We start from the raw sequence: 26,291 nt of genomic DNA on the forward strand, positions 1-26,291 counted from the left end.
ATTGTTGAACAGTAATAGTCCATTGTATGTATGTATTTCAGTTTGTTTATCCATTTACCTGTTGAGTTGTGTTTAGCTTTTGGCTATTATGAATAAAACTGCTTATGAGTTTTCAAGTACAGTCTTTGTGTAGACATATGTTATCATTTCTGTTGAGTTAAATACCTGAGCGTGGAATCGCTGGACGTATAATAATAAGTGCATATTTAACTTTATAAGAATTCACCAAACTGTTTGTCCCTAGTAATATGAGAGATTCAGTTGCCACACATCATTACCAACACTTTGTATTGTCGTTATTTTTAACATTAGCCATTCTTGTGGTTGTGTTACAGTATCTCCTTATGGTTTTATTTACATTTCCTTGATGATTAATGATGTTGAGTATCTTTTCAATTGCTCATTCGTTTTTTGTATATCTTTTGCCAAGTGTTCAGATTTTTTGTCTATTTTTAATTGGGCTGTTTGTCTTCCTGAGTTATAAGACTTTTTATATTCTGGGGATGCAAGTCCTCAGATATATTGTATATCTATATTGGTATCTATCTAATATATTCTCCCAGTCTGTGGCTTGCCTAATTTTCTGAACAATTTCTTTAGAAAAACATAAGAGTTTTTAATTTTGATGAAGTCCAATTTATCAATTTTTTTCTTTTATGATTGTACTTTTTCTATACTGAGAAATTTTATCCATCCCAAGGCTGTGAAGATTTTCTCCCTTGCTTTCTTATAGAATTTTTATAGTTTTATCTTTTACATTTAAGTCTGTGCTCTACTTGGCATTAATTTTAGAGCATGTCACAAGGTAAAAGTTGAGGTTCATTTTTTATCTATACGAACATTTGTTTAAAAGACTATTCCTTTCTTACTAAATTATTTTGGCAACTTTGTTGAATATTAACTGACATTATTTTATTGCCTGGAATATTTTCTGAGCTCATTTTTTTTTTTTTCCCTGTTGGTCTATATGTCTGTCCTTATATAAGCTTTATGGTAAAAATTAAAATCAAGTACTGTTAAGTCCTATCGCTTTCTTCTGTTTCAAAATTGTTTAATATATTTTAGTTCTTTTGCATTTCAGTATACATTTTAGAATTAGCTTGTTAGTTTCTACAGAAATGCCTTCTGGAATTTTGATTAGGATTGTACTGAATCTATAAGTCACTTTGAGAAGTGACATCTTAAAAATATTGAGTCTTCAAGCTGTAACTTGGTATATTTCTCTACTTATCTAGACCTTCTTTAAGTTTTCACAGCAAAAAACACAGGTCTTTCATATATTTTGTATTTTCATACCATAGGTTTTGCATATATTTGTTAAATTTAACTCTCAGTATTTCATGGTTTTAGATGTTATGTCTTGTAAATCTTTAAGCATTTAAGAATGTTTTCAGTTACTGATTGCTAATATGTAGAAACACAGTCGATTTTTGTATATTAAGCTTGAAGTCTGTGACCTTTCTAAACTCATTACATTTAATTTTTTTGGTAGCTTTCTTAGGATTTTCTATATAGATCTTCATGTCTGCTAATAGAGACAGTTTTACTTCTTCCTTTTCAGTCTGAATGGCTTTTATTTATTTTTCTTGCCTTGTTGCATTAGTCAGAACTGCTAGTAAAATATTGACACAGTAAGAATGGGCATCCTCACTTTGTACCCAATTTTAGAGAGTAAGCCCTGAGTTTTTCACCATTAAGTATATTGTTAGCTGTAGATTTTTCAAAGATACCCTTTATCCGGTTGAATGAGTTCCCTTTCATACCTAGTTTTTTGAGAGTTTTTATCTTGAATGATTGTTGAATTTTGTCAGATGCTTTTTTTTTTTTTTCATTCCTTGACAGTCATATTGTGTTACTCTTTTTCTGTTAATGTGGTCAACTGCATTGATTCATTTTCAAATGTTAAAGTAGCCTTGCATTCCTTATATAAATCACTTGGTCATGGTGTTTAGATTTGGTTTTTGGTTTTTGGCTTTTTTTCCCCCCCTTTTAATGTCTTTGATTTTGATATCAGAGTAGTGCTGGCTTTATAAAATGAGCTGGGAATTTTTCTTTCCTCTATTTTCTGAAACAGTCTGTAGAATCAGTATCATTTCTACTCTAAATGTCTGTAGAATTCACCAGTGAAGTCATCTGGGCCTGGAGTTTTCTTTGTGGGAATGTTTTAAATAGCAAGTTTAATTTCTTTGGTAGATACTATGTGCTTTATTGTGATTTATAAGAAATATATATATTTGGTCATTCAGATGACCAAAATATATTTCTCAGAGATATTTGGTCCATAGTTCCTGGCCCACAGCTCCCAAAACCCTTGGAATTTCCTGAATAATAAGAGCAATGGGAGCATCCTTTGTTATAATATTTGGTTTCTTGTCCTCAGTTCCCGAAAAACAAAAACAAAACCCCCAAAAAACTGCTTCAGAGCCATAAAAGTTAAATGGTGTCTTGTTAACAAGCCTTTAGTACCACAAGTGAGTTTATGTTAATGAAAGTGACTTGCAAAAAACACCTAAGGGTGGAGGCTGGTTGCCAGGAGAACTAACCACAGATAGAATCAGAACCAGAAACCCTGATTCTGGGGAGGAGAGAGGGGATAGAGGTTGAATCAATCACCAATGGCAAATGAGTTAATCAATCATGCCTATGTAATGAAGCCTCTGTAAAAACCAAAAAAGGAGAGGGTTCTGAGAGCTTCCACATTAGGGAACCAGTATGCTCCCATGTGCCATTGTGCCGGACCACGAGCTCTACAAGGATGGAAGCTCCCTTTTTCAGACCTTGCCCTATGTATCTCTTCATCTGGTTGTTGGTTTGTATCCTTTAATATTGTTCGTAATAAATCTGTCACTAGTGAGTAAATGGGTTTTCCTGAGTTCTGTGGGCCATTCTAGCAAATTAACTGAACCCAAGGAGGGAGTCGTGGGAACCTCTGATTTATAGCCAATTGATGAGAAGTACTGGTAATAAGCTGGGCTTGTGACTGGCCTCTGAAGTGGAAGGCAGTTTTGTGGGACTGAGCCCTTTACTTGTTGAATCTGATTCTATATCCCCTAGTAGTGTCAGAGTTGAGACACCAGGAGGGTGTCTGAGAATTGATTGTATGGGGAACAATATGCACACTGGAATTGGGTCTAGGAACCCTTTCAAAAGGCTACTCAGATTTCCTATTGCTGTTGTGCTTTTTTTTTCCCCCTTTGAGGGAATTTCTCCATATCCTCTAAGTTGTTGAATGTATGGATATAAAGTTGTTCATCATATTCCCTTATACTTTTTTTAAAAAATAAATTTATTTATTTATTTTTAGGGTCTTTGTTGCTGCACGCGGGCTTTCTCTAGTTGCAGTGAGCGGGGTCGGGGGGATACTCTTCATTGTGCGCGGGCTTCTCACTGTGGTGGCTTCTCTTGTTGCGGAGCATGGATTCTAGGCACGGGCTTCAGTAGTTGTGGAACACAGTCTCATTAGTTGTGGCTCACGGGCTCAGTGTTGTAGCTCACGGGCTCTAGAGCGCAGGCTCAGTAGTTGTGCACAGGCTTAGTTGCTCCATGGCATGTGGGATCTTCCCGGACCAGGGCTCAAATCCATGTACCCTGTACTGGCAGGTGGATTCTTCACCACTGTGCCACCAGGGAAGCCCCTTCCCTTATCTTCTTAACATCTGTAAGATTGGTAGTGATATTCCCACTTTCAAAGAACTGGGTATTGGTTTTATTGCTTTTTATCTGTTACCGTATTTGTTTTCGATGTCATTGATTTCTACTCTTTTTTTGTTTACTTTGGGTTTACTTTGTTCTTTTCTATCTTCCTAAGATTGTAGTTTAGATCATTGTGATATGGGATTATATATGAGCAAGATTGGCCATGAGTTGATAACTGTTAAATGTGGGCGGTGGGTACGTGGAGCATTATTTCATTATACTATTTGTTAATTTATGTATATATTTGACATATTATATAACTTTAAAAATTACATAAAGCAAATAAATCTAACTCCATAGTAAATTTTTTTCACATTTATATGCCTATTGACATTTATTTTTTACCCGGTAGTTTCTGTTTTGTGAATTGGTAAGCTACTTTTAGGATGGCTCCACTGAATTCCTCAATAATTAGGACAATATACCTTTCAGTGGTTCTTCATATTTGTGGGGAGGGAAGAAAAGTGACATGAATCTTGGTGCTATAAACTCTTGAAGAAATTGAGATATTTCACAAACAATGGGGAAAAGAATGAGCAGTAAGTCAATGTTTATGGAAAAGCAAATTGATACATATTTAATAACAGCAGTATAGTATCAACAATTATCCATCCCGTGATAGTTCCTACAAAGACAAATTTGGTTAACCAAAATATCTGAAGTAATAATGATAAAATTGTAACATTCATTTAGTGTAGTTCATGGGTAACAGATATTTTTGTTGTGTTGTATACAAATTTCTTGTGTTCTCCACCTTCCTCCTTACAAAAAAAGATATTTTCCATTACATTGCCTTTTAAGTATAATCATCTTAATGTACCTATGTACGTGTAGGTGTTAAGAGAAAAATATATGCACAATGCTCTACATATTTTCTTTAGGAGTAGACTTGTGCATCTCACATAGCTTCTTCCATACATTTTTTTTTAATGTTTTGTATTGTTTTGTCTTGCCTTGTTTTTTTTTTTTTTGTCGTTCTTATACTGGAGCTTTTTGTTGGTGACCCAAACTGGTATGGCACATTTGTAACTTGTTTTTGCTTAAGGGTAACATTGATTTTTAGTCAAATACATAAATGTACCCATTTTTATTGACTCATTTGGTGTCAGTAACTTCACATGCTAGTGCTGGGCTGATGTGTGTTTCTCATTCCCACTCAGTCATCCATATCTACCCACCAAAATAATAATAACAACAGTGAAGATACATTTTATGCTGCTTTTGTACTCAAAGAGTTGGAAAGAGTGGCTTTTGTTTCTTTGCTTTGCTTTAAAAATAAACCTCTGTGCATAAGCATGGGTGGATTTTCATTCTGTTTTATTCCCATTTGCTGGGGATTCATTGATAGAAGAGTAGAGAAATGCAGATTGCTTAGGCAGAGAGAAGGGTAGGAAAGGGATCTTATAATTTATTCTAATACAAGTATAGGTACCTCATTTTTTTTGAGTGAATGGATTTCAGGAACTTTGCTTTGCTTCTGTAAAACCATTGTATTGGATTGCTTGATCTGATTGTGTCCTGAACTTGAAACTTTGACCACACCTTTCCATTTAATGTCATTTTAAAATGATAGTCAGTAACTGTAAGGCATAACCAATGGTTGCCTTGATTAATATTAGCTAAAGTTCTAGATCATACCCATATATCGTCCTACTGGTATCAAGGAATGAAGGACTATTTAAAATAGTTCTGCTATAGCACTAGAGCAAGTTAATATTTTCTGGAGCTTCAAGTGTTATAGTGATAAACCTGGACTCTTTCTGTTTAACTTGAACAGTCTTATTTGCAGTGTCAAAGGAATTGCTGTATATGCTGCAACAGAAGTAATACAATGTTGTGTGATGGGATAAGAAATAAAATTGTACGTCAGATAAAATAGAGAGCAGCTACCAGAGTCAGATATACCTTACAAATATTCACTGAGAAGCAAGACAATTTAGCTTTTCCAGGGTTTAAATCCCGTTTAGCTATATAACCCTGGGTAAATGATACATTCTCTGTGCCCCATTTTTCTCATCTGTAAAGTGAGAATAACACCTACCTTACAGAGTTGCTATGAGATATAAATGAGTTAGTTTAAATGTTGATTTCCATACGTTCTCTGTTATGGTTGCCTAATGGTAGAGTCCATTCTTTATTTGTCTTGTATATCTAACCACTATGTGCTGTGCAGGGAATGTATATAGTAAATATAGTTGAATGAATATAAGAGTGAGATCTAATATGAAAAATACATATCCAATATTCTGTTTTGGAATAAAATCAACTTCCATTGTAATGTAGTTGGAATTCATTGCTATTTGTTTGATTTATTTGAAAGTGTTTTTTTAGTGTTTCAGAAACTTCTTTTCAGTAGATAAGCAGAATAGCTGTTATAAACATGTGTACTTAGTATCTCACCTCTTTCCCTTTTTTTTTTTTTGGTTTGGTGGTGGTGGAAATAGTGCCTCAGTGTGTTTGGAGAATAAATGTGGATATCCCTGAAGAAGCTAATCAGAATCTTTCATTCAGTGCTACTGAGCGATGGTGGGAACAGACAGATTTGACCAAACTAATCATATCAAACAATAAACTTCAGTCACTTACTGATGACCTCCGACTCCTTCCTGCACTGACTGTTCTTGATGTAAGTTGACTGATTATAAATATGGATCTTCGTCTGAAGAGACTCTAAAGCTAAATTTAGGCTTTGAGTAATAGAAGACCCATGTTCAATCGGTAGAGTGCAAGGAAGAATAACAAATTACTGTGTTCGGCATAGCATAATGGTTGAGTGCAGAGTCAGAACATCAGGCTTCAAATTTTGACTCTGCCACTTGATAGCTGTGTGATCTCGGGAAGGTTACTGCTTTGTGCTTCAGTTTCCACGTTTATAAACCGAGACTGGTACTACTACCTGTTTTTAAAAATTGTTCTTTGAATTAAATGAGTTAATGCATACAGACAGAATTGGTATTTAACAAGTGGTTGCTGCTGCTCGTCTTTTTTTTAATTGCTATTATTATATATATATATATTTTTTTCCTGCGGTAAGCGGGCCTCTCACTGTTGTGGCCTCTCCCGTTGCGGAGGCTCCGGACGCGCAGGCTCAGCGGCCATGGCTCACGGGCCCAGCTGCTCCGTGGCATGTGGGATCTTCCCGGACCGGGGCACTAACCCGTGTCCCCTGCATTGGCAGGTGGACTCCCAACCACTGCGCCACCAGGGAAGCCCTATTGCTATTATTTTTATCATCATTATTATTGTCGGTGTTAAAGCAAGTATTTAATATTGTTTTGTTTTTGGGGTTTTTTTTTTGTTACTTTGGGGGGTTTTTTTGGTAACTTATCCCAATACTGACTTGAATTATTGGGCTTAAATTTTTGTGTGTTTATTCAGGGACTATGTTGGTTTTTTTTGTTTTTTGTGTTTTGTTTTTGTGGTACGCGGGCCTCTCACTGATGTGGCCTCTCCCGTTGCGGAGCACAGGCTCCAGACGCGCAGGCTCAGTGGCCACGGCCCACAAGCCCAGCCGCTCCGCGGCACTTGGGATCCTCCCAGACCGGGGCACGAACCCGCGTCCCCTAGCATCGGCAGGCGGACTCTCAACCACTGCGCCACCAGGGAAGCCCAGGGACTATGTTTTTAATCCCTAGTTGCCATGTCATGAGTAGTTTATTTCATAATCTACAGACTTCTGATATACTTTACTTAGGATCATCAAAAATCTTCAATTTCATGTCTGAAAAAGTTAGATGTAGTCAGATTTCTAGAGAAGTTTTTATATTCTTCATTTGTTAAATGAATGAATTGGCATAAGTGTTCTCTTAAAGGTTCCTTGTACCTTAACAGCATATGATTCTGTAAGAACATGAGAGAAGTCTCCCTCATTTATTTTTTGTAAATGTTGACATTAATCATACGATCAGAGGGCTGTTAGTTTCTGACCTTGTCATCTCTCATTTGAGATTGAAGTTCCACTCAGTGAGGGGAAGTTTTTTGTGTTTTTTTTTAACTGTAGTATTTTAAAATTGATCTCTTATCACTTCATGATTTATTAGCAGCAGTTTTGTCAATTTCAAACTCCTTTTTCTTTTCTATACTCAAAACAAATTACCAATAGCCCAGCTATGCTTTTGAGCTAGAATAACGAGACTGTCATCAGAGAATATTGTACAATAGCAAAGCTCATGGTTAATTGTAAGACTAAGATATTGACTGTGTCTTTTAATAACTTTTAGATACATGATAATCAGCTGACATCCCTTCCTTCTGCTATAAGAGAATTAGAAAATCTTCAGAAACTTAATGTCAGGTAAAATTTAAACTTATTTCAGTATTGCTAGTATAAGGGTGTAAATCTAACATTCTTTAAAAATTTTTTCAAATACTTTTTCTAGCATGTAAAAAATGTTTTGTAGTATCTCAGAAAGTGATTAAGCAGAATAATAATTTTAAGTTTTATTTCTCAGATTATTTTGTTTTAGAATTGCCTGCATGTTTTCTGGTTTTACAAATTTAAGGCCAGTTGATTTTTTTTTAAATACTTTTTATTTTTATGAAATAATTTTTAGTGGTTATAATGAGGAAAATTTCATGTTTTCTATATCAGTAGTTTTTAAACTTTTCTGAGGACTCCTGGAATTCCATGGGTATGCGTCTGGTACTCACTGATAGGTACATGGGAAGCCAGGTGGCTAAGGCCCTAGCTAACTCTGTTTGCCCTTCAGTACACACTCAGACTTTCAAGAAAAATAACTGCCTTTTATGTTATATATACACAGGGGGAAAGGGATTAGGGAAGATTTAATTTAGGAGAAAAAAATGAAAAAGTTTAAGTGTTCAAAACATAGTTTGAAAAACTGGGGCTTATAAAATAGATATAAATCTATCTATCACAGCATGATAAAGTTGCAGTTTTCTGGAGTTAACTGGTTTGAGGGAGAACAACAGTTCCTCAAGTAACAGTCCTTATTTGGTGAAAAATAAGACTGGAGTTGCATATTGCATTCATCTGGACATGCCAGGCCCTCAAACAGAAATAGCTATTTTTGTCTTGAGTGCTACGTTGAAACCTAATCCCCATGTAAAATGTGACTTCATTGTAGTGTATGTATGTGCACATCTTTGTCAAAATTCTAAGCCTCATATGCAGTGTAAAAATTATAGCCCAATGTTTTCATTTATATGTAAAATCAAGTTGATTAAAAGGAACCAATCAAAAGTTCACAAATTATATGTTTGGTTAAAAATCTTTATTTCTTTGAAACTCTCAATTTGATTACTTTAGATTACTGTCATTTTAATGGGTGTGTACTTTTAGGATGTAAAGTTTGTAAGTACTTAAAATTAGTAACCTTACTTCATTTTTTTTAATGAGCCCAGGTAGTCGATTAGCAAAAATGCCTTTATAAATATTTATTGTGTTGTCACGAAATTGTTCAGCATTTGTTTTATCAATCAATAGCCATAACAATCTGAAAATACTCCCTGAAGAAATTACAAATCTAAGAAACCTGAAGGGCCTATATCTCCAGCATAATGAACTAACTTGCATACCAAGGGGATTTGAACAACTTTCCAACTTAGAAGATTTAGTAAGTTTTGATTTTGCAATATTTATATAATTTGGGGCTGGTGGGATTTTTTATTAGGCTGAAAAATTGGATGTATGGTTGAAATCATGGTTACATGGGCAGCTGATTGTATGACTAGATTATCAGAAACAGTGAATTACAATTAGAATGCTAACTTAGTAATTGTAAATTTGATTTTCTTATGTTTTTCTTATGAAGGAAATCACCTTAGATTTTAATTTAGGAATAGAGTTTGGGAAAGGAGCCATTGAGGATGACCTTGTTATTCAGAGGCTTTTATGGCTTAGCAAAATAGAGGAAAGGTGTTTTTAGCGTATACCAATTCCCTTTTTTATCTCCATTTTCATTTCCTCCTCTGTAGCCCTTATGGCTCTTTTGTCCTCTGAGTGTCCAGATAATGCCTTCAGGGCCTGTTTTTTCTACCTATTTTTCAAAATGGCCATATTTCTTGGTAAAAATTTTTATTCTATCCATTTCACATCTTAAATAGAGATAACCATAAAGCAATGCAAATATTATTTTAGTCATATTGTTAAGAATAATACAAACAATAGGCACTTTGCTATACCTATAGCATATTACTATATTTGCTATACATATAGTAGATTACATATTACTTTGCTATACACATAGCAAAGTAGATAGTTTTATCCCCATTACAGATAAGAAACTAAGACTTGTAAAAAAAAAAAAAAAAAGTAACTCATCCAAAGTCATATAACTAATATGTAAGGAATTTAGGAATTTAACATAAAATAATCTGACTTCAGAGTGTATCCTTTTTTTTGTTCCCCCACTTTACCACGGAAGAAGTAAGGCTCTACTGTAAGGTATCCTATCTGAAAGACTTCAGTTGTATTCGATCAGATGTTCTAATATAAATCTCTACTCCACATAGTTATTTCATGTTACATTCTTGTTCTAGTCACAATTACATGTTTTGAAAAACTCATTAGTCATTTTAGCCTTAAAGTTTATTTTTTGTTCAAGGAAAAATTGCTTCTTTTACTTATTTTTTCTTGATATTTCACCCATCTGCACCAGTGTTTGAAATCAAAATACATACTCTCTTCAACCATTTCTTCAGTAGCTCTTTGTTTTTCAATCTGATCAGATTGGAAATAAGGTTTGGAAAGTAAAAGGCATAGGTAGGTGAAATGAGTGGTAAAGGAAGGAGCCATCAGATTTCCTTATAAAATTTGCTGGTAAAAGATAGCAATTGATTTAAAAAGAAAAAAAAAACAAAAGCTTAGTAGAAAGCTTAAAGGAAACCTAATAAACTTTCTTTATGGGTTCCCAGATAGTCACTGCATAATGAAAGGATGCTTCAGCTGAGAACTGTGTTCTTAAGGACTCATTAGCAAATAAATCACAAATTGAGCAACAATATATTAAAACATTAAAAGTATAAGATCTATAATAATTTAAGCCAATAATATTTCTTAAAGTTATATAAAAACTGCTTAACACAATGGTACTAAATAAATAATGAAGAAATGACTTAGCATAAATAATGATTAATTTATATGCACTGTACTTATTTTGTATCTAATTTAGTCATTAACTGCAGTAATTAAATATTTATTAGCAATTCTGTTGTTTTGGGTTCTTTAAAACTTATTAAGAATTTGTGAATCTTTTCTTTATCAGAAACTTTTTTTTATTTTTAGCTTTTGATATTGGAATAATTTTAGATTTACAGAAAAGTTGTAAAGATAGTACAGAGAGATCCCATATACCCTTCACCCACCTTAATGGGCGAACATTTTTTTTTTTTTTTTTTTTTTTTTTTTTTGCGGTACGCGGGCCTCTCACTGCTGTGGCCTCTCCCATTGTGGAGCGCAGGCTCAGCAGCCATGGCCCACGGGCCCAGCCGCTCCGCAGCATGTGGGATCTTCCCGGACCGGGGGACGAACCCGTGTCCCCTGCATCGGCAGGCGGACTCTCAACCACTGCGCCACCAGGGAAGCCCTAATGGGCGAACATTTTACTTAACTATGGGATATTTGTAAAAACTAAGAAATTAACATTTGTACAATATTGCTAACTAAACTACAGATTTTATATTTTCCCAGTTTTTCCACTAATGTCCTTTTTTTTTGTTCCAGGATCCAATCCAGAATACTACATTGCATTTAGTGTCACTAACTTTTGATATTACTAAATATTTATTTATTAGTAATCTGTTGATTCTTAGACCTTAGAGTATTTGGGTTGTATATTATTATATTGATGTTGTAGATTATGATAATATGTTATTTTATGTTATTATAATAACAGTATGTTTTAAAAAATACACTGATCTAGCATTTTTCCTTTTTCTATCTTAATTTATTTGGAGTTACAGTTGTTTAACGTTAGACTAAATCATAGTCTTCAGAGAACAGTTCCTCTAAGTCATTTTTTTCTTATTCATTGTTGCCACTTGCCTTACCTAACAGTTTGATGATAGCTGGTGTAGTACTTATATCTGATTTGAATGTTGTAAGAAGAATACCTGATTCATAACATTGTCTTTTAAAGGGAGTTTCAAAAAAATATTCTGTCATAAAAGACAAAACAGAAACAAAGACTTAAAGCAACATCAAGGTATAGAGATTAATTAGGCAAGCTTGAATGAGTGAAAACTAGAGAGTAGAGTAGACTTCTGTACTTAGTTAAAGCAGACTTGCTGAGGTCAGCAGAACCAAGAGGGAATATTTTTTTCCTCCCAAATTAAAATGGCCATTTTTTTTCAGCTTACTTTTTTTTCCTTCCAAGAATTTTTCTTTCTTGCAAAGATGTTTTTCATTTCATATTACAATTTAACCATACAGTTTGCCTGATTTATCATAGGTACTCAACAAATATTGGATGAAAAAATAGATTTTTTTTTTGAAAACATGATAACATGGTACAACATGACTTAATATTAACAGAAACCTTTGTGTAAAATATTTTTGAAGTCAGAATTCATTTTAATTCCTCTCTGCTACATTATTAGGCACATAGTAGGCCCACAGAGTATATTGAGGTAATGAATGATGATCTGTGAAATTGTCAGTGAATGAGAGTTACAAAACATATCATCTGTAAATAGTTTTTTTAATGTTGCAATGCCCTCAAAATTCTGAAACTCCCCTTAGGGATCCTTTCTTTTTTTATTTACTTGTTCATTCATTCACTTTGTCTTTCTCTTTTTAAAGGATCTTTCGAACAATCGTCTTACAACTGTTCCTGCTAGTTTTGCATCTCTGTCCAGCCTGCTGCAACTCAATCTTTCCAGTAATCAACTGAAGAGTTTGCCTGCAGAAATAAGTGGAATGAAAAGTAAATCTTCTCTATTTTAAAAAATAAAAAAATTTGAAGTTGGTGCAACTTACATTTAAAAAAATATTTCTTTTTATAGTTAGTTACAGAGAAGTGAAATAATAGATTTTATGGTGGTAAATGCAAACAATAACAACTAGTCAGATTTTCTCCAGGCCATTGTAGTCTAGCAACTTTGTAAAGAATTACCACCAGGGGACTTCCCTGACGGTTCAGTGGGTAAGACTCTGTGCTCCCAATGCAGGGGGCCCGGGTTCAATCCCTGGTCGGGGACCTAGATCCCGCATGCATGCCGCAACTAAGAGTTCACATGCCGCAACTAAGAAGTCCGCATGCTGCAACTAAGAGTCTGCATGCCACAACTAAGATCCTGTGTGCCACAACTAAGACTCGGTGCAGCCTAAATAAATACATAAATAAATAAATAATAAAACAAAACAATAAAAAAAAAGAATTACTGCCAAAACAATACTTTGGCATATCAAAAGGAGAAAAAGAAAATAAGATTATAAATTGTGGTAATATTGTATACCTGAGAAATTGATTAAAGTTTTGAGCTATTCTATCTCTTCATTCATTTTATTCAACATTTACGAAGAGGTCATTCCCCTTTCCTAGGTGATGCCACCGATGATACATGGTTATATTATTACTGTATCCTCCTTGAGGTCCATAAGTAATAATGTCAAGAGATAGTCTAGTTTTGCCCAAATTGTCAATTCTTTTTAAAAAAAAAGTTAAAATTTAGTGGTTCCATTAAAGTTTACCATTGAACCATTATATTTGGTGTATTGTAGAACTAATATTAAGGGATAAAAAAACTGAAGGTACGTTTCAGTACCTTTTAAGTAAGTATACTTAATCATGTTAGAATTCTTGATTTAGAGTCCAAAATCTTCATAGTGATTTTTTTTTTTTTTTGTCTAAAGGCAAACTATTATTATTTCTTAGTTGATGACCACACTGTGTCAGCTATAGACCTTACTACTCTTTTTTGCTAATCATATATGAGCCTTTTCATTTTTTTAAACCTCCCTTTTGTGGAGGAAGTCATAGATGTGATTTCGTACAGTTGATTACAGATTATTTTGCAGTGAACTTGTACAATTGTGCTGTTTGACTTTTTAAAAAATTAATGTATAATTGACTAACAATATTATATTATTTCAGGTGTATAAGATAGTGATATTTTTATACATTACAAAATGATCACTGCTGTTTTACTTCAGATTAATGGTTATTTGTAATTTATAACAGGAATGCATAAATTAAATCTGCCATAAATTGAATTGACATTTCAGGGGAGCCTTTAGTTGTGATACCAGTAGTTGACTCTGCTTGCCTTCGCCATTTTCAATAAAGGTATCAGAAAGTAGAGCTAAACATAAAATATGATATCTGGAGTGCATATGTAAGCATTTTTTTTTTCACAAATTGAGTAGAAATATTGAGAGAGAGAAGCAAATATTGAAGTCAATAGAAAAATACTTTGAACTTACAGCAGTTTTTCTAATATACTATATAATTATGCTCAGATGCTTTCTGTCCTTCAGCCATGACAATGCTACTTTTAAGCTATCACCAGTAGGACATTTAGTTATTATTTCACTATTCATGATGAGATTCCAAGAACAGTATCTAACATTTGCATGGTTCTTTGTAACTCAGAATACTTTTAAATATATTATTTTGCTGCCACAATAGTTCTACAAGTTAGTATGGATGCATATTATTTACATTTTAAAGATTCAGAAAAAAAAAGATTCAGAAACCTAGGCTTAGAAATTATGTAGTAAATTGTAGAGCCAGCGTTTGCATCTTCTTACTCCATCCCCATTGCTCTTTTTCACTTTTACTATTCATATTTTTAAATTTTTTATTGAAGTATCATTGATTTACAATGTTGTGTTAATTTCTGCTGTACAGCAAAGTGATTCAGTTATACATGTATAAACAATCTATTTTTTTTAAATAGATCTTTACTGGAGTATAATTGCTTCACAATACTGTGTTAGTTTCTGTTGTACACCAAAGTGAATCAGCCATATGCATACATATGTCCCCATATCCCCTCCCTCCCATCCTCCCTATTCCACCCCTCTAGGTCATCGCAGAGCACCAAGCTGATCTCCCTGTGCCATGCTACTGCTTCCCACCAGCTAACTATTTTACATTTGGTAGTGTATATAAGTCGATGCTACTCTCACTTCACCCCAGCTTTCCCCTCCCACCCCGTGTCCTCAAGTCCATTCTCTATGTCTATGTCTTTATTCCTGCCCTGCAACTAGGTTCATCAGAACCAATTTTTTTTTTTTTTTAGATTCCATATATATGCGTTAGCATACAGTATTTGTTTTTATCTTTCTGACTTACTTCACTCTGTAGGACAGAGTCCATCCACCTCCCTTTCTTCTATGTACTGCTTCTATTCTCAATCACGCTCTTAGATGGAAACACTTGTGAAAGCTAGTTTCTAAATTTAAAACAAACTTGCTTTATAGAATTTATTGGATCTAGGGTAGATCAGATTGTGACATTTTTCTCAGTGATCTAGCCAAATAATACATAAATTATTATAAGTTGAAAGTAGTACTATTAAATTTGTTTTGGAAAGCAGTTAACGTCTTTAAACAATGAAAGAAGTAGTCTAAGGCAGTACATCAATTCAGTCTTGAATTATGTTAAAATTGACAGGCTCAAAGTACAGGGAAAAAAAGTTGTAAAATGCATATTGTCTATTCAAATTATAGGGTTGAGAATATATAGTGGAAAATATATGGTGGCCATTGTAAGTGGAAGAATCTGTAGTATGGATTAGGGAGAAAACTGCTTATTAAAGTCTTAAGAGAAAGAAGGCCTTTACTTTTTTTCCATTTTTGTTTTCTGTTCTGCCTTTTAAGAAAGATCCAGGAGGTGAGAGAGATGCTGCAAGTGAGAACATTCTTCTTGAGCTATCTTATACCTTCTTATCAAGAGTGTTAGCTAAGGTGTTAGCAAAAGAATGTAACTTAAAAAAATTAGAAGAAGAAAGGAAGGAAAGAAGACAGGGAGAGAGGCAGTATGAGTAGATGAAAGAATAAGAGGGAATACATAGAAATCCATGGGTTTTTGACAGAACATCAGTTGCCTATTTTAAATACAGATGTGTCTAAGCTACCACTGGCCAGAGTTACTTGACATTCTTTCATACGAGTAGTATGCTTGTATGTTTACCTTAAACTTTTTCTTTTTAAAGATGTATAATTACTGAGGGAAATAATCTCATAGTATATAGTTTATATATTTTAGCATACTTTAAAGGAGTACTAGAGTACTTTGTTTTTTAAATCTTTACAAAGATGACCTGAACTATTATTAAACATTGATTTTAATATCATTGTTTCTCTTTAATTATAACTAAATAAAAACATTTTTAGTTTACATTTATGTAATTCAATGGTATTCTAGGATTCTTGATTATTATAGCAGTATAGAACATCACAGGTTTGTAAGTCCTCATGATTACTTACACATTCTTTGAATGTATATACAATTATAAACCAGTATTTTTTCTCTATTAAAATATCTTTGTGTTTCACTAAATATATATTACAGGATTAAAGCATTTGGATTGTAATTCAAATCTCTTGGAAACTATACCTTCTGAATTGGCTAGCATGGAATCACTAGAATTGCTTTATTTGCGGAGGAATAAATTACGTTTTCTACCGGAATTTTCTTCTTGTAAATTATTAAAGGTACTATTTAGTTGATTATTAAATACCTATACATTTTCTGAAAGTTAATCCTGAAAATGAAATTTTAAATGTATTTTACATTGAGAATATGTATTAGTTATGTGTTATATTTTCCTGTATTCCTGTTTTTCAGAATTTTAATGACTAAATATATTAATGGTATTGTTAATAATAGATTTTTTTTAAAAAAAGCAGTAATCAATTTTAAAAATAAGAATTTGTCCATTTCATCTGCAGAGTAGTTTATAACTGGAGAAGTAGTAGATGATGAGGCTTACAGAGTAAGTTGGGACCATAGTGCAGGAAACCTGGAATACCAGGAATGAATACGTATCTAATTCTATAAGTTGCCAGCTCATGTTTACCTCATCATAAAGTCTGTTTAAAATTAATTACTTTTTTTGGTATTAAGTATATAGCATTAACATTGTATTTAAATTTGCTATGCTTTGCTTTTCTGTATGTATACTTTTATGCACTAGTGTTGAGTTTGTTTTGTTTTTTGTTTGTTTTTCTGAGTATAGTTGCTTTACAATGTTGTGTTCCTTTCTGCTGTACAGCGAAGTGAGTCAGCTATATGTGTGCATATATCTGCTCCCTCTTGGACCTCTCTCCCAGCCCCCCCACCCCGTCACACCCATCTAGGTCATCACAGAGCACCAAGCTGAGCTCCCTGTGCTATACAGCAGGTTCCCACTAGCTATCAGTTTTACACATGGTACTGTGTATATGTCAATACTAATATCCCAATTTGTCCCCCCATCCCCCTCTGTCCACACGTCCATTTTCTATGTCTGCGTCTCTATTCCTGCCCTGCAAATAGGTTCATCTCTACCATTTTTCTAGATTCCACACACATACGTTAATATACAATACTTGTTTTTTTCTTCTTGACTTACTTCACTCTGTATGACAGACTCTAGGTCCATCCACCTCACTACAAATAACTCAGTTTCATTCCTTTTTATGGCTGAGTAATATTCCATTGTATATATGTACCACATCTTCTTTATCCATTCATCTGTTGATGGACATTTAGGTTGCTTCCATGTCCTGGCTATTGTAAATAGTGCTGCAGTGAATATTGGGGTACATGTGTCTTTTTGAATTATGGTTTTCTCAGGGTATATGCCCAGTAGTGGGATTGCTGGGTCATATAGTAGTTCAATTTTTAGTTTTTTAAGGAATCTCTCCATACTGTTCTCCATAGTGGCTGTATCAATTTACATTCCCACCAACAGTGCAAGAGGGTTCCCTTTTCACCACACCCTCTCCAGCGTTTATTGTTTGTAGATTTTTTTTGATGATCGCCATTCTGACCCGCGTGAGATGATACCTCATTGTAGTTTTGATTTGCATTTCTCTAATAATTAGTGACGTTGAGCATCTTTTCATGTGCCTCTTGGCCATCTATCTGTATGTCTTCTTTGGAGAAGCGTCTATTTAGGTCTTCCGCCCATTCTTTGATTAGGTTGTTTGTTTTTTTAATATTGAGCTGCATGAGTTGTTTGTATATTTTGGAGATTAATCCTTTGTCAGTTGCTTTGTTTGCAAATACTTTCTCCCTTTCTGAGGGTTGTCTTTTCGTCTTATTTATTGTTTCCTTTGCTGTGCAAAAGCTTTTAAGTTTAACATCATACACAAAAATAAACTCAAAATGAATTAAAGACCTAAATGTAAGACTGAACACTATAAAACTCTTGGAGGAAAAAATAGGCAAAACGCTCTTTGACATAAATCACAAAAAGATCTTTTTTGACCCACCCTCTAGAGTAATGAAAATAAAACAAAAATAAACATATGAGACCTAATTAAACTTAAAATCTTTCGCACATAAACAAGAGTTACTTTTAAACAGAATGGTGACAATGATATAAATAACTGAAAAAGTTATCATTTAATAAGATTAATTATCTGATAATCTTAGATTCTGCTAGTGAGAAATCAGTATATATAATAATCACTAATAAAAATGTTGAGTAACAAACATTTATTATAATATAAATAACTTTTTAAATTTGTACTGATTTGTTTTAAAACTTTAATTTTTTATCAGTATAGTTCTTGGATTTGTGTTTTTATTAATTCTATAAATGTAACTACTAAATCATTTCTCTGCTTTGGTTTTATAAACTTTGAACTTTCTTCCAGTTTAAACCTTTAATTAATTTTTAAATTACTAGGAAATTTTTGAAAATTTTCCTTTTTGTCATTTTTCTTTAACTGTAAGATTACTTAAATATAATTAAAAATTTAAGCATCTTAGTAATTAGAAAATTTTCCATGTATTTTTCAATGATTTGAAATCAAGATTTCAATTTTATTTTCATTATCTAGTATAAAGCTGAATACAGAAATACACATGATTGATCTTTGCTTTTGTAGGAATTGCATGTAGGTGAAAACCAGATTGAAATGTTAGGGGCAGAACACCTTAAGCATCTGAATTCTATTCTTGTGCTAGACCTGCGAGATAACAAGTTAAAATCTGTTCCAGATGAAATTACACTCCTGCAATCTTTGGAAAGGCTTGACCTAAGCAACAATGATATTAGTAGGTAAGTTTAAAGATGGAATGAATAAGAAATCATGTCTGTATTTGGTTGTAATTCATAAGTTACAAAAGCATGTAGAGATCTCTTTTGTAAATCAAATTCAATAACTGTTTATTGAGTAGGTATCATGTGTAGACCTACAAAGATTTTGTTCTTGGCAGCAAGCTTAATATGCTAATGGAATCAGTTACTCCAACTCACTGGGACACAAACTCTACGAATAACTCCTAGATCAGTGCCTGGGTACGTAGAAGCTGCCTGATAAATATTTGTTGAATTTGTTAAATGACGTAAAGCCGTGGGAGAGGTACGAAATAGTTTGGGGGTTTAAAGGAGATACAGGAATCACAATTTATTGAGAAGAATCAGGGCAGACTTTGTGGAAGAAGTAAAATTTTTAGATGATATTATAGAACTGGGACCAGGGTGAAGCAAGTTAATTGCCTAGAGCACAAAATTTAAATGTACTCACAGGGTCATGCCTCATTATAGTCCTATCATGTGATCTCTGAAGGATGACCACTATTTTCAAGTGCATGCATAAGGTGGTCATTTGGCTGGAGGAAACTGCACAAACAAAGCTCTGAAAGTTTAGAAAATAAATTGTAAGTATGTATAGAAAGAACAGCAAGGAATCGAGTTGAGATGGTAGGGTGCACGAAAGGAGATTGTGAGAATTTAGGTCTTGAAAGATAAGTTGAGGCCATGTGAAAGAGGTCCTTAAAATGCCTGTGAAGAGCCAGTTTTCATTAATTAAGAGGTGGGGAGATTAAGAACAAAACCAACTTGATTGTAATCTCATTAAAAATATATTGGTGATAGTGGGTCAGATACTTTGGATAGGAGTGGTTTTGTAGATGGGAATTCTAAAAAATTCTATTAATCTAATAATGGTCACTAGGGAGCACTTGATATATCCAATTTACTGAGTTGACAACTTTGTAGATTTCTCTCTTATGTAATAAGGACCTAAACTGTAGTGACAATGGGAATGGAAAGAAGAGGAAAGATGTGAAAGGTGTGATGAGTTAGAATAAGTAGTATTTAGCAATTGATTGTGTTGGAGCTGCAGAGGAAGAGGGTAGTGAGCAAAGAATCATAAGGAGTTATAAAGTCATAATATTTAGAGATGGAATTATTTTACAGATACATTAAAAAAAGACTCAGACTCACCTAGGATTGTATGCCAGTTAGGTGTCTGAAGTTTTATGTTTGGATGTCAGACACATGGTTCGCTCTTCACAGAAGGAGAAAGGTTAAGCAAGGTAGACTTTCTTCTATGTGTATATTTCAATAACTTTTTAAAAATCAAAATTGTTTTCACAATGTACATATGGCATATGGTACATCTTTTTATTTTATTTTATTTATTGTTTCTGGCTGCATTGGGTCTTCGTTTCTGTGTGCGGGCTTTTCTCTAGTTGCGGTGAGTGGGGGCTACTCTTGGTTGCAGTGCGTGGGCTTCTCATTGCGGTGGTGTCTCTTGTTGTGGAGCATGGGCTCTAGGCGTGTGGGCTTCAATAATTGTGGCTCGCAGGTTCTAGAGTGCAGGCTCAGTAGTTGTGGTGCATTGGCTTAGTTGCTCCATGGCATGTGCATGTGGGATCTTCCTGGACCAGGGCTTGAACCCATCTCCCCTGCATTGGCAGGCGGATTCTTAACCACTGCGCCACCAGGGAAGCCCCATATGGTACATCTTGACCATAGATTTGAATGCTTGGACAGTGACCATTCTTTCCACTCACTTCTCTTTATGACAGAATTAATAAGTGACCTGGATATTCCTAAAAGTACTTATAAATAATGAATGAAATAATCGCTTGCCTCATAAGTATTGACACATACATTTTTCCCCATAACGGTCTTATTTTGGCTACTACGTGAAAGCAGCAGAAAGCAAATATTTAAAACCAAAACAATGACAAATAATATTAAATAAATAGAGTAATGGGTACAAATATTTCTGATATATATGTTTCTCTTTCTCCAGAGCTCTGGATATAAAGTGTGTATATATCACAGGGCCTAGAACATAATGAAACTTATAAGTATTTTCCTTCCTTTCATCTGATCTCATACTTCCTAGATATTAGACCATTCTATGCATTTTTTACCCCTCCAAAATCTCCTCTAACTAAAATATTGATTCCGTGCAATGCTACCAGAGTAATTTTTATAAAGTACAAATTATCAGGTTGTTCTTCTACTAAAAAACTTTGATGATTCTCCATTCTTACAGCACTGTTTCCCAAATATGGCTATGTATCAGAACCCCATGAGAAGCTTTAAGAAAAAATGCAGATACTGAGGCAACAATGAATCAGAATTTTTAACAATGGAACCTTAGAATTGTTTTGGGTTTTATTTTTAAAAATTCCTAGGAGATTTTGATGCGTCTGGTTTTCCATCCAGCAGTTGGGAATCACTGTCTTGAAAGATAACGTCCAGAATTTTTAGTGTAACAGCCAAGTACATCTCACAGTCAGACTTCATTCATTCTCTTTGTCATCTTTCACTCCCACAGGTATCCTACTCTGACAACACTGAACTGCAAATGTACTGACTTTTTCTTCATTTTCTTTACCTTAGAATGCCCTTTTCCTGCCTGACTGCCTGATGGAATTCCATTCTTTTTAAGCCCAAATCCAGGCTTTGCTATTCCCTTCCCCCTCTACTCCCCTTGCTAATTTCTACTTCTGTACTCTCAGAGCAACTTCACTTGTTTAGCACTTGCCTTATTACATATATATATATATATATATATATATATTCATTTGTTGATGTATAATCTACATACAGTAAAATCTACCAATTAAAATATACAATTTGATGATTTTTGACAAATGTATGTAATTGTATGACCATTGTTACAGTCATGAAGAACATTTCTGTTTCCCTAAATTCTCCTCGTACCCTTTGCAGTCAATCCCCTTTTCATATCCCCAATCCCTAGCAACCAGTGATGTGCTCTGTCACTGTAGTTATGCCTTTTAAAAATATCATATAAATGAAATCATAGCATATAGTTTTTGTGTCTGTCTTTTTTCTTGTAGTATAAAGCTTTTGTGATTCATTCATGTGATTTTGTGTATCAATAGTTTATTCATTTTTATTGCTGAGTGTTATTTCATTATACAGATATACCACAATTTATTCATCTCTTCACTAGTTAGTTGATGGATGTTTGGATTACTTTCAATTTTCTGACTATTGTGAATATTCATGTAAGTCTTTGGTTGGACATTATTTTCATTTTTCCTGGGTAAATATGTAGGAGTGGAATTGCTTAGTTGTATGGTGAGTGTATGTTTAACTTGAAAAAAACTCTACTTTCTAGAGTGGCTGTGCTATTTTATATGCTCACCAGCAACATAAGATAATTCCTATATTTTGGTTAGCCATACATGTGTCCTTTTCCTTTGTTCAACTAAAAATTTTTTAAGGGAAAGTTCTTGAAATCCCTATACCAATGCCTAGTATATTATAGATGCTTAATAGATTTTGAGATTTAATATTTACGTGTATAAACTGGTTATCTTTTTGTGTACCAAAGATAAAAATTACTTTCCTTACTGAATGAAAATATGAATTATGCAATTGAAAATTATTCTTTCTCATTTTTTTCAATTAGGAAATATTTTATTTGCTTACATTTACTTTTTGACACTGGATACAATTTAGCAAATGTTTTATAGCTCACATTCTTTTTTTAGTAATCACAATATGATAGTATCGAAACAAATCTCTCTCTTTTTTTTCTTTTTAAACATGTTTGGCGTCTATTTTGAGAGGAAATATTTTAGGTCTAAATTACTTAGGCTTTCTTTGACACTATTTTATGGTGTATAGTTTGTCATATGTTAGTTTTATAATCTACTTATAATCTGGTTGAATTATACTTACCCTTAATGTCTTCCTTGAAATCAATTTAATCTTTTGTAGTCTGCCCTGTTCATTGGGAGAACTTCATTTGAAATTCCTGGCACTAGAAGGAAATCCTTTGAGAACGATTCGAAGAGAAATTATAAATGTAAGCATATTTAGAATTCAGTGCTGGTTTTTAAATTTTATATTGAAACATACACGTTGATCTATAAAACTGCAATGTATGTCTTGGTGAATATGTCTTTCTCCCCACATTTTCAGAAAGGAACCCAAGAAATCTTAAAATATCTACGAAGCAAGATTAAAGGTACTTTTCTATTTTCTCCCATATTTTGAAGGATAACATGAAAAGTGGTAAAGAGTTAATAGTATATAAATTTATATGTATTTTTGGTATAAATATTTAGAGAAAATGCTCCCTGGCAGGTGTGGCTCTAATTCTGAATCCACTAGGCCATAAATATGCTGAAATTATTTAAAAAATCATTAAATTCACAATAATACTGTTCTATCCTTAATCTCTTTGAGTTGTGTTATACTGTAGCAATTAGAAAATATAAAAAAAGATTCTGTAAGCACCTAATGCTTTACCTTTGAAAAAAGAGCAAAACTTGACTATTATGGTATAATATAAGGGTTCTGTTGACTGGGAAGTATATTAACAGGCATTTGAATATATGCTGCATTCATAGTTTTGGTAAGTTCTGACAAAAATAAAGACAAAACACATTTTTTAGGATATGCTAATTTAGCACAAACATGCACCAAAATAAAAATTACCATAAATTTAATTTTTAATGTTTCACTAAAATTGTGATTTATTCCAGTTTTTATTTCATGTATGTTATTGTAGCACACACTACATTTAGAACATTAAGAAAAAAATTTTTTGTGCCAGTGTAATGCTGCATAACAAAGCACTCCAAAACGTAGTGGCTAAATACAGTAGCTATTAATTTAGCTCACAACTCTTGGTTATGCACAGCCTAGTCTAGCACCATATTGTCAGTCAGTAGATGTTAAATAAATAAGATAATTGTATACTTAAGTAATTTATATTTTCCACTTTGCCCTTCAAATAAATTGACATAATTTTCTAAGACTCTCATTTTCTGACAATCAGAGAGTGTCCTTTTTTCTCCAGATATACTTTCTCCTCAAGAAAGATTGATTATTCTGATATAAATCAGTTAGAAGTCATGTCAGAATAATTAGAAAAAATTTTAAAGCCTTTTTTTTAGACTAGTTTAAGGTTTACAACAAAATTGAGAGGAAGGTACAGAGATTTCCCATATGTCCTCTGCCTGCACACATATACCCTCCCCCAGTATCAGCAACACTCACCAGAATAGTACATTTTTTACAAAGGATGAGCCTACATTGACACATCAAAATCACCCCAGGTGCATAGGTACCTTAGGGTTCACTCTTGGTGTTGTACATTCTATGGGTTTGAACAAATGTATAATGCCATGTATTCATCATTGTAATATACAAAGTATTTTCACTGCTGTAAAAATCCTCTGTGATCTGCCTATTAATCCGCCCTCCCCCCAACAATCCCTGCCATCCCTGACAACCACTGATCTTTTTCTTGTCTCTATATTTATGTCTTTTCCAGAATGTCGAATAATTGGAATCATACAGTCTGTAACCTTTTCAGATTGACTTCTTTCACTTAGTATTATGCATTTAAGCTTCCCTCACGTCTTTTTAAGGCTTGATAGCTTATTTCCTTTTAGCACTGAATGATATTTCACTGTCTGTACATACCACAGTTTATCTACTCACCCACCTACTGCAAGACGTCACGGTTGCTTCGAAGTTTTGACAGTTATGAATAAAGCTGCTATTGTTTTTTGGGTTTTGTGGGGTTTTTTTGCAGTACGCGGGCCTCTCACTGTTGTGGCCTCTCCCGTTGCGGAGCACAGGCTCCGGATGCACAGGCTCAGCGGCCATGGTTCACGGGCCCAGCCGCTCCTCGGCATGTGGGATCTTCCCTAACCAGGGCACAAACCCGTGTGCCCTGAATTGGCAGGTGGACTCTCAACCACTGCGCCACCAGGGAAACCCAAAGCTGCTATTTTGCATATGGATGTCCCATTGTTTCAGCATCATTGTGAAAAAGACTATCTTTGCCTTTGTATATTCCATTGTATTACCTTTGCTCCTTTGTCAAAGATCAGCTGACTACATTTATGGCGGTCTCTTTATGGATTGTCTGTTCTGTTCATTGATCTCTTTGTTCTTTTACCGTATCACACTGTCTTGATTACTGTCTTTAAGTTGGATAGCATCAGTCTTCCAATTTTGTTCTTCTCTTTCAATACTATGTTTCCTATTCTGGCTCTTTTGCCTCTCCATATAAACCTTAGAATCAATTTGTTGATACTGACAAAATAACTTGCTGGGTTTTTGATTGGAATTACATTGAATATATAGATCAAATAGGGAAGAAATGACATCTTGACAGTATTGGATCTTTCTATCCATGAATATGGGATATCTCTCCATTTATTTAGATCTTCTTTGATTTCATTCATCAAAGTTTTGTAGTTTTCCTCATAGAGTTCTTATTCACATTTATTAGATTTATACCTGAGTATTTCAGTTTTGGATGCTAATGTGAATGGTACTGTTTTTAATTTCAAACTCTACTTGTTTATTGTTGATATAGAGGAAAACAATTTACTTTTATACATTAACCTAATATCCTGCAGCCTTACTATAGTATAATCACTTATTAGTTCCAGGAGGTTATTTTTGGATTTTCTAACAATATGATTGTGCCATCTGTGAACAAAGACAGTTTTATGTCCTCCTTCCCAATCTGTGTACCTTTTATCTCTTTTCTTGTCTTATTGCATTAGCAAGAACTTCTTCCAGTGCAGTGCTGAAGAGGAGTGAGTGGAGAGAGGGAACATCCTTGCCTTGTACCTGATCTTAGGGGGAAAGCTTCAAGTTTCTCAACATTAATTATGACAGCTGTAGGGCTGTTATAGTCTTTATTAAATTGAGAAAGTTCTCTTGTTTCTGTTTTACTGAGTTTTTATCATAAATGCCTGTTGGATTTTATCAAACACATTTTATACATCTATTGATATGACCATGTAATTTTTCTTTTTTAGCCTGTTGATATGAAGGATTACATTAGTTGATTTTTTGAATGCTGAACTAGCCTTGCATACCTGGGTTAAATCCCAGTTGGTTATGGTGTATAATTCTTTTTATACTTTTTTTAGATTTGATTTTCAAGTATTTTGTTGCGGATTTTTACATGTATGTTCATGAGAGATTTTGCTTTCTAGTTTTATTTTCTTGCAGTTTCTTTGTCTGGTTTTGGTATTAGGGTAGTACTGACCTCATGGAATGAGGAAGTATTCCCTCTGCTTCATTCCTTGGAAAAAGATTGTAGAGTATTGGTATAATTTCTTCCTTAAATGTTTGGTAGAATTCACCAGTCATACTGTCTGGGCCTGGTGCTTTCTGTTTTGGAAGGTTATTAATTATTGATTCGATTTCTTTAATAGGTA

At 33.8% G+C, this 26,291-nt stretch overlaps 1 protein-coding gene across 2 annotated transcripts in view; it reads left to right on the forward strand.

Moving 5' to 3' along the window:
* LRRC40 (leucine rich repeat containing 40) overlaps positions 1–26,291 on the forward strand; it is a 56,986-nt gene that overhangs the window by 13,732 nt on the left and 16,963 nt on the right. For both annotated transcript variants that reach the window (XM_082664431.1, XM_082664432.1), the window contains exons 2-9: positions 6,141–6,322; positions 7,917–7,990; positions 9,143–9,272; positions 12,458–12,581; positions 16,176–16,318; positions 18,704–18,876; positions 22,816–22,903; positions 23,020–23,065. In XM_082664431.1, coding sequence (XP_082520557.1) covers positions 6,141–6,322; positions 7,917–7,990; positions 9,143–9,272; positions 12,458–12,581; positions 16,176–16,318; positions 18,704–18,876; positions 22,816–22,903; positions 23,020–23,065 — 960 coding nt within the window. The remainder of the gene's footprint in view (positions 1–6,140; positions 6,323–7,916; positions 7,991–9,142; positions 9,273–12,457; positions 12,582–16,175; positions 16,319–18,703; positions 18,877–22,815; positions 22,904–23,019; positions 23,066–26,291) is intronic.

This window comes from Grampus griseus (assembly GCF_964374135.1).
Source record: "Grampus griseus genome assembly, chromosome: 1".
NCBI lineage: Eukaryota > Metazoa > Chordata > Mammalia > Artiodactyla > Delphinidae > Grampus > Grampus griseus.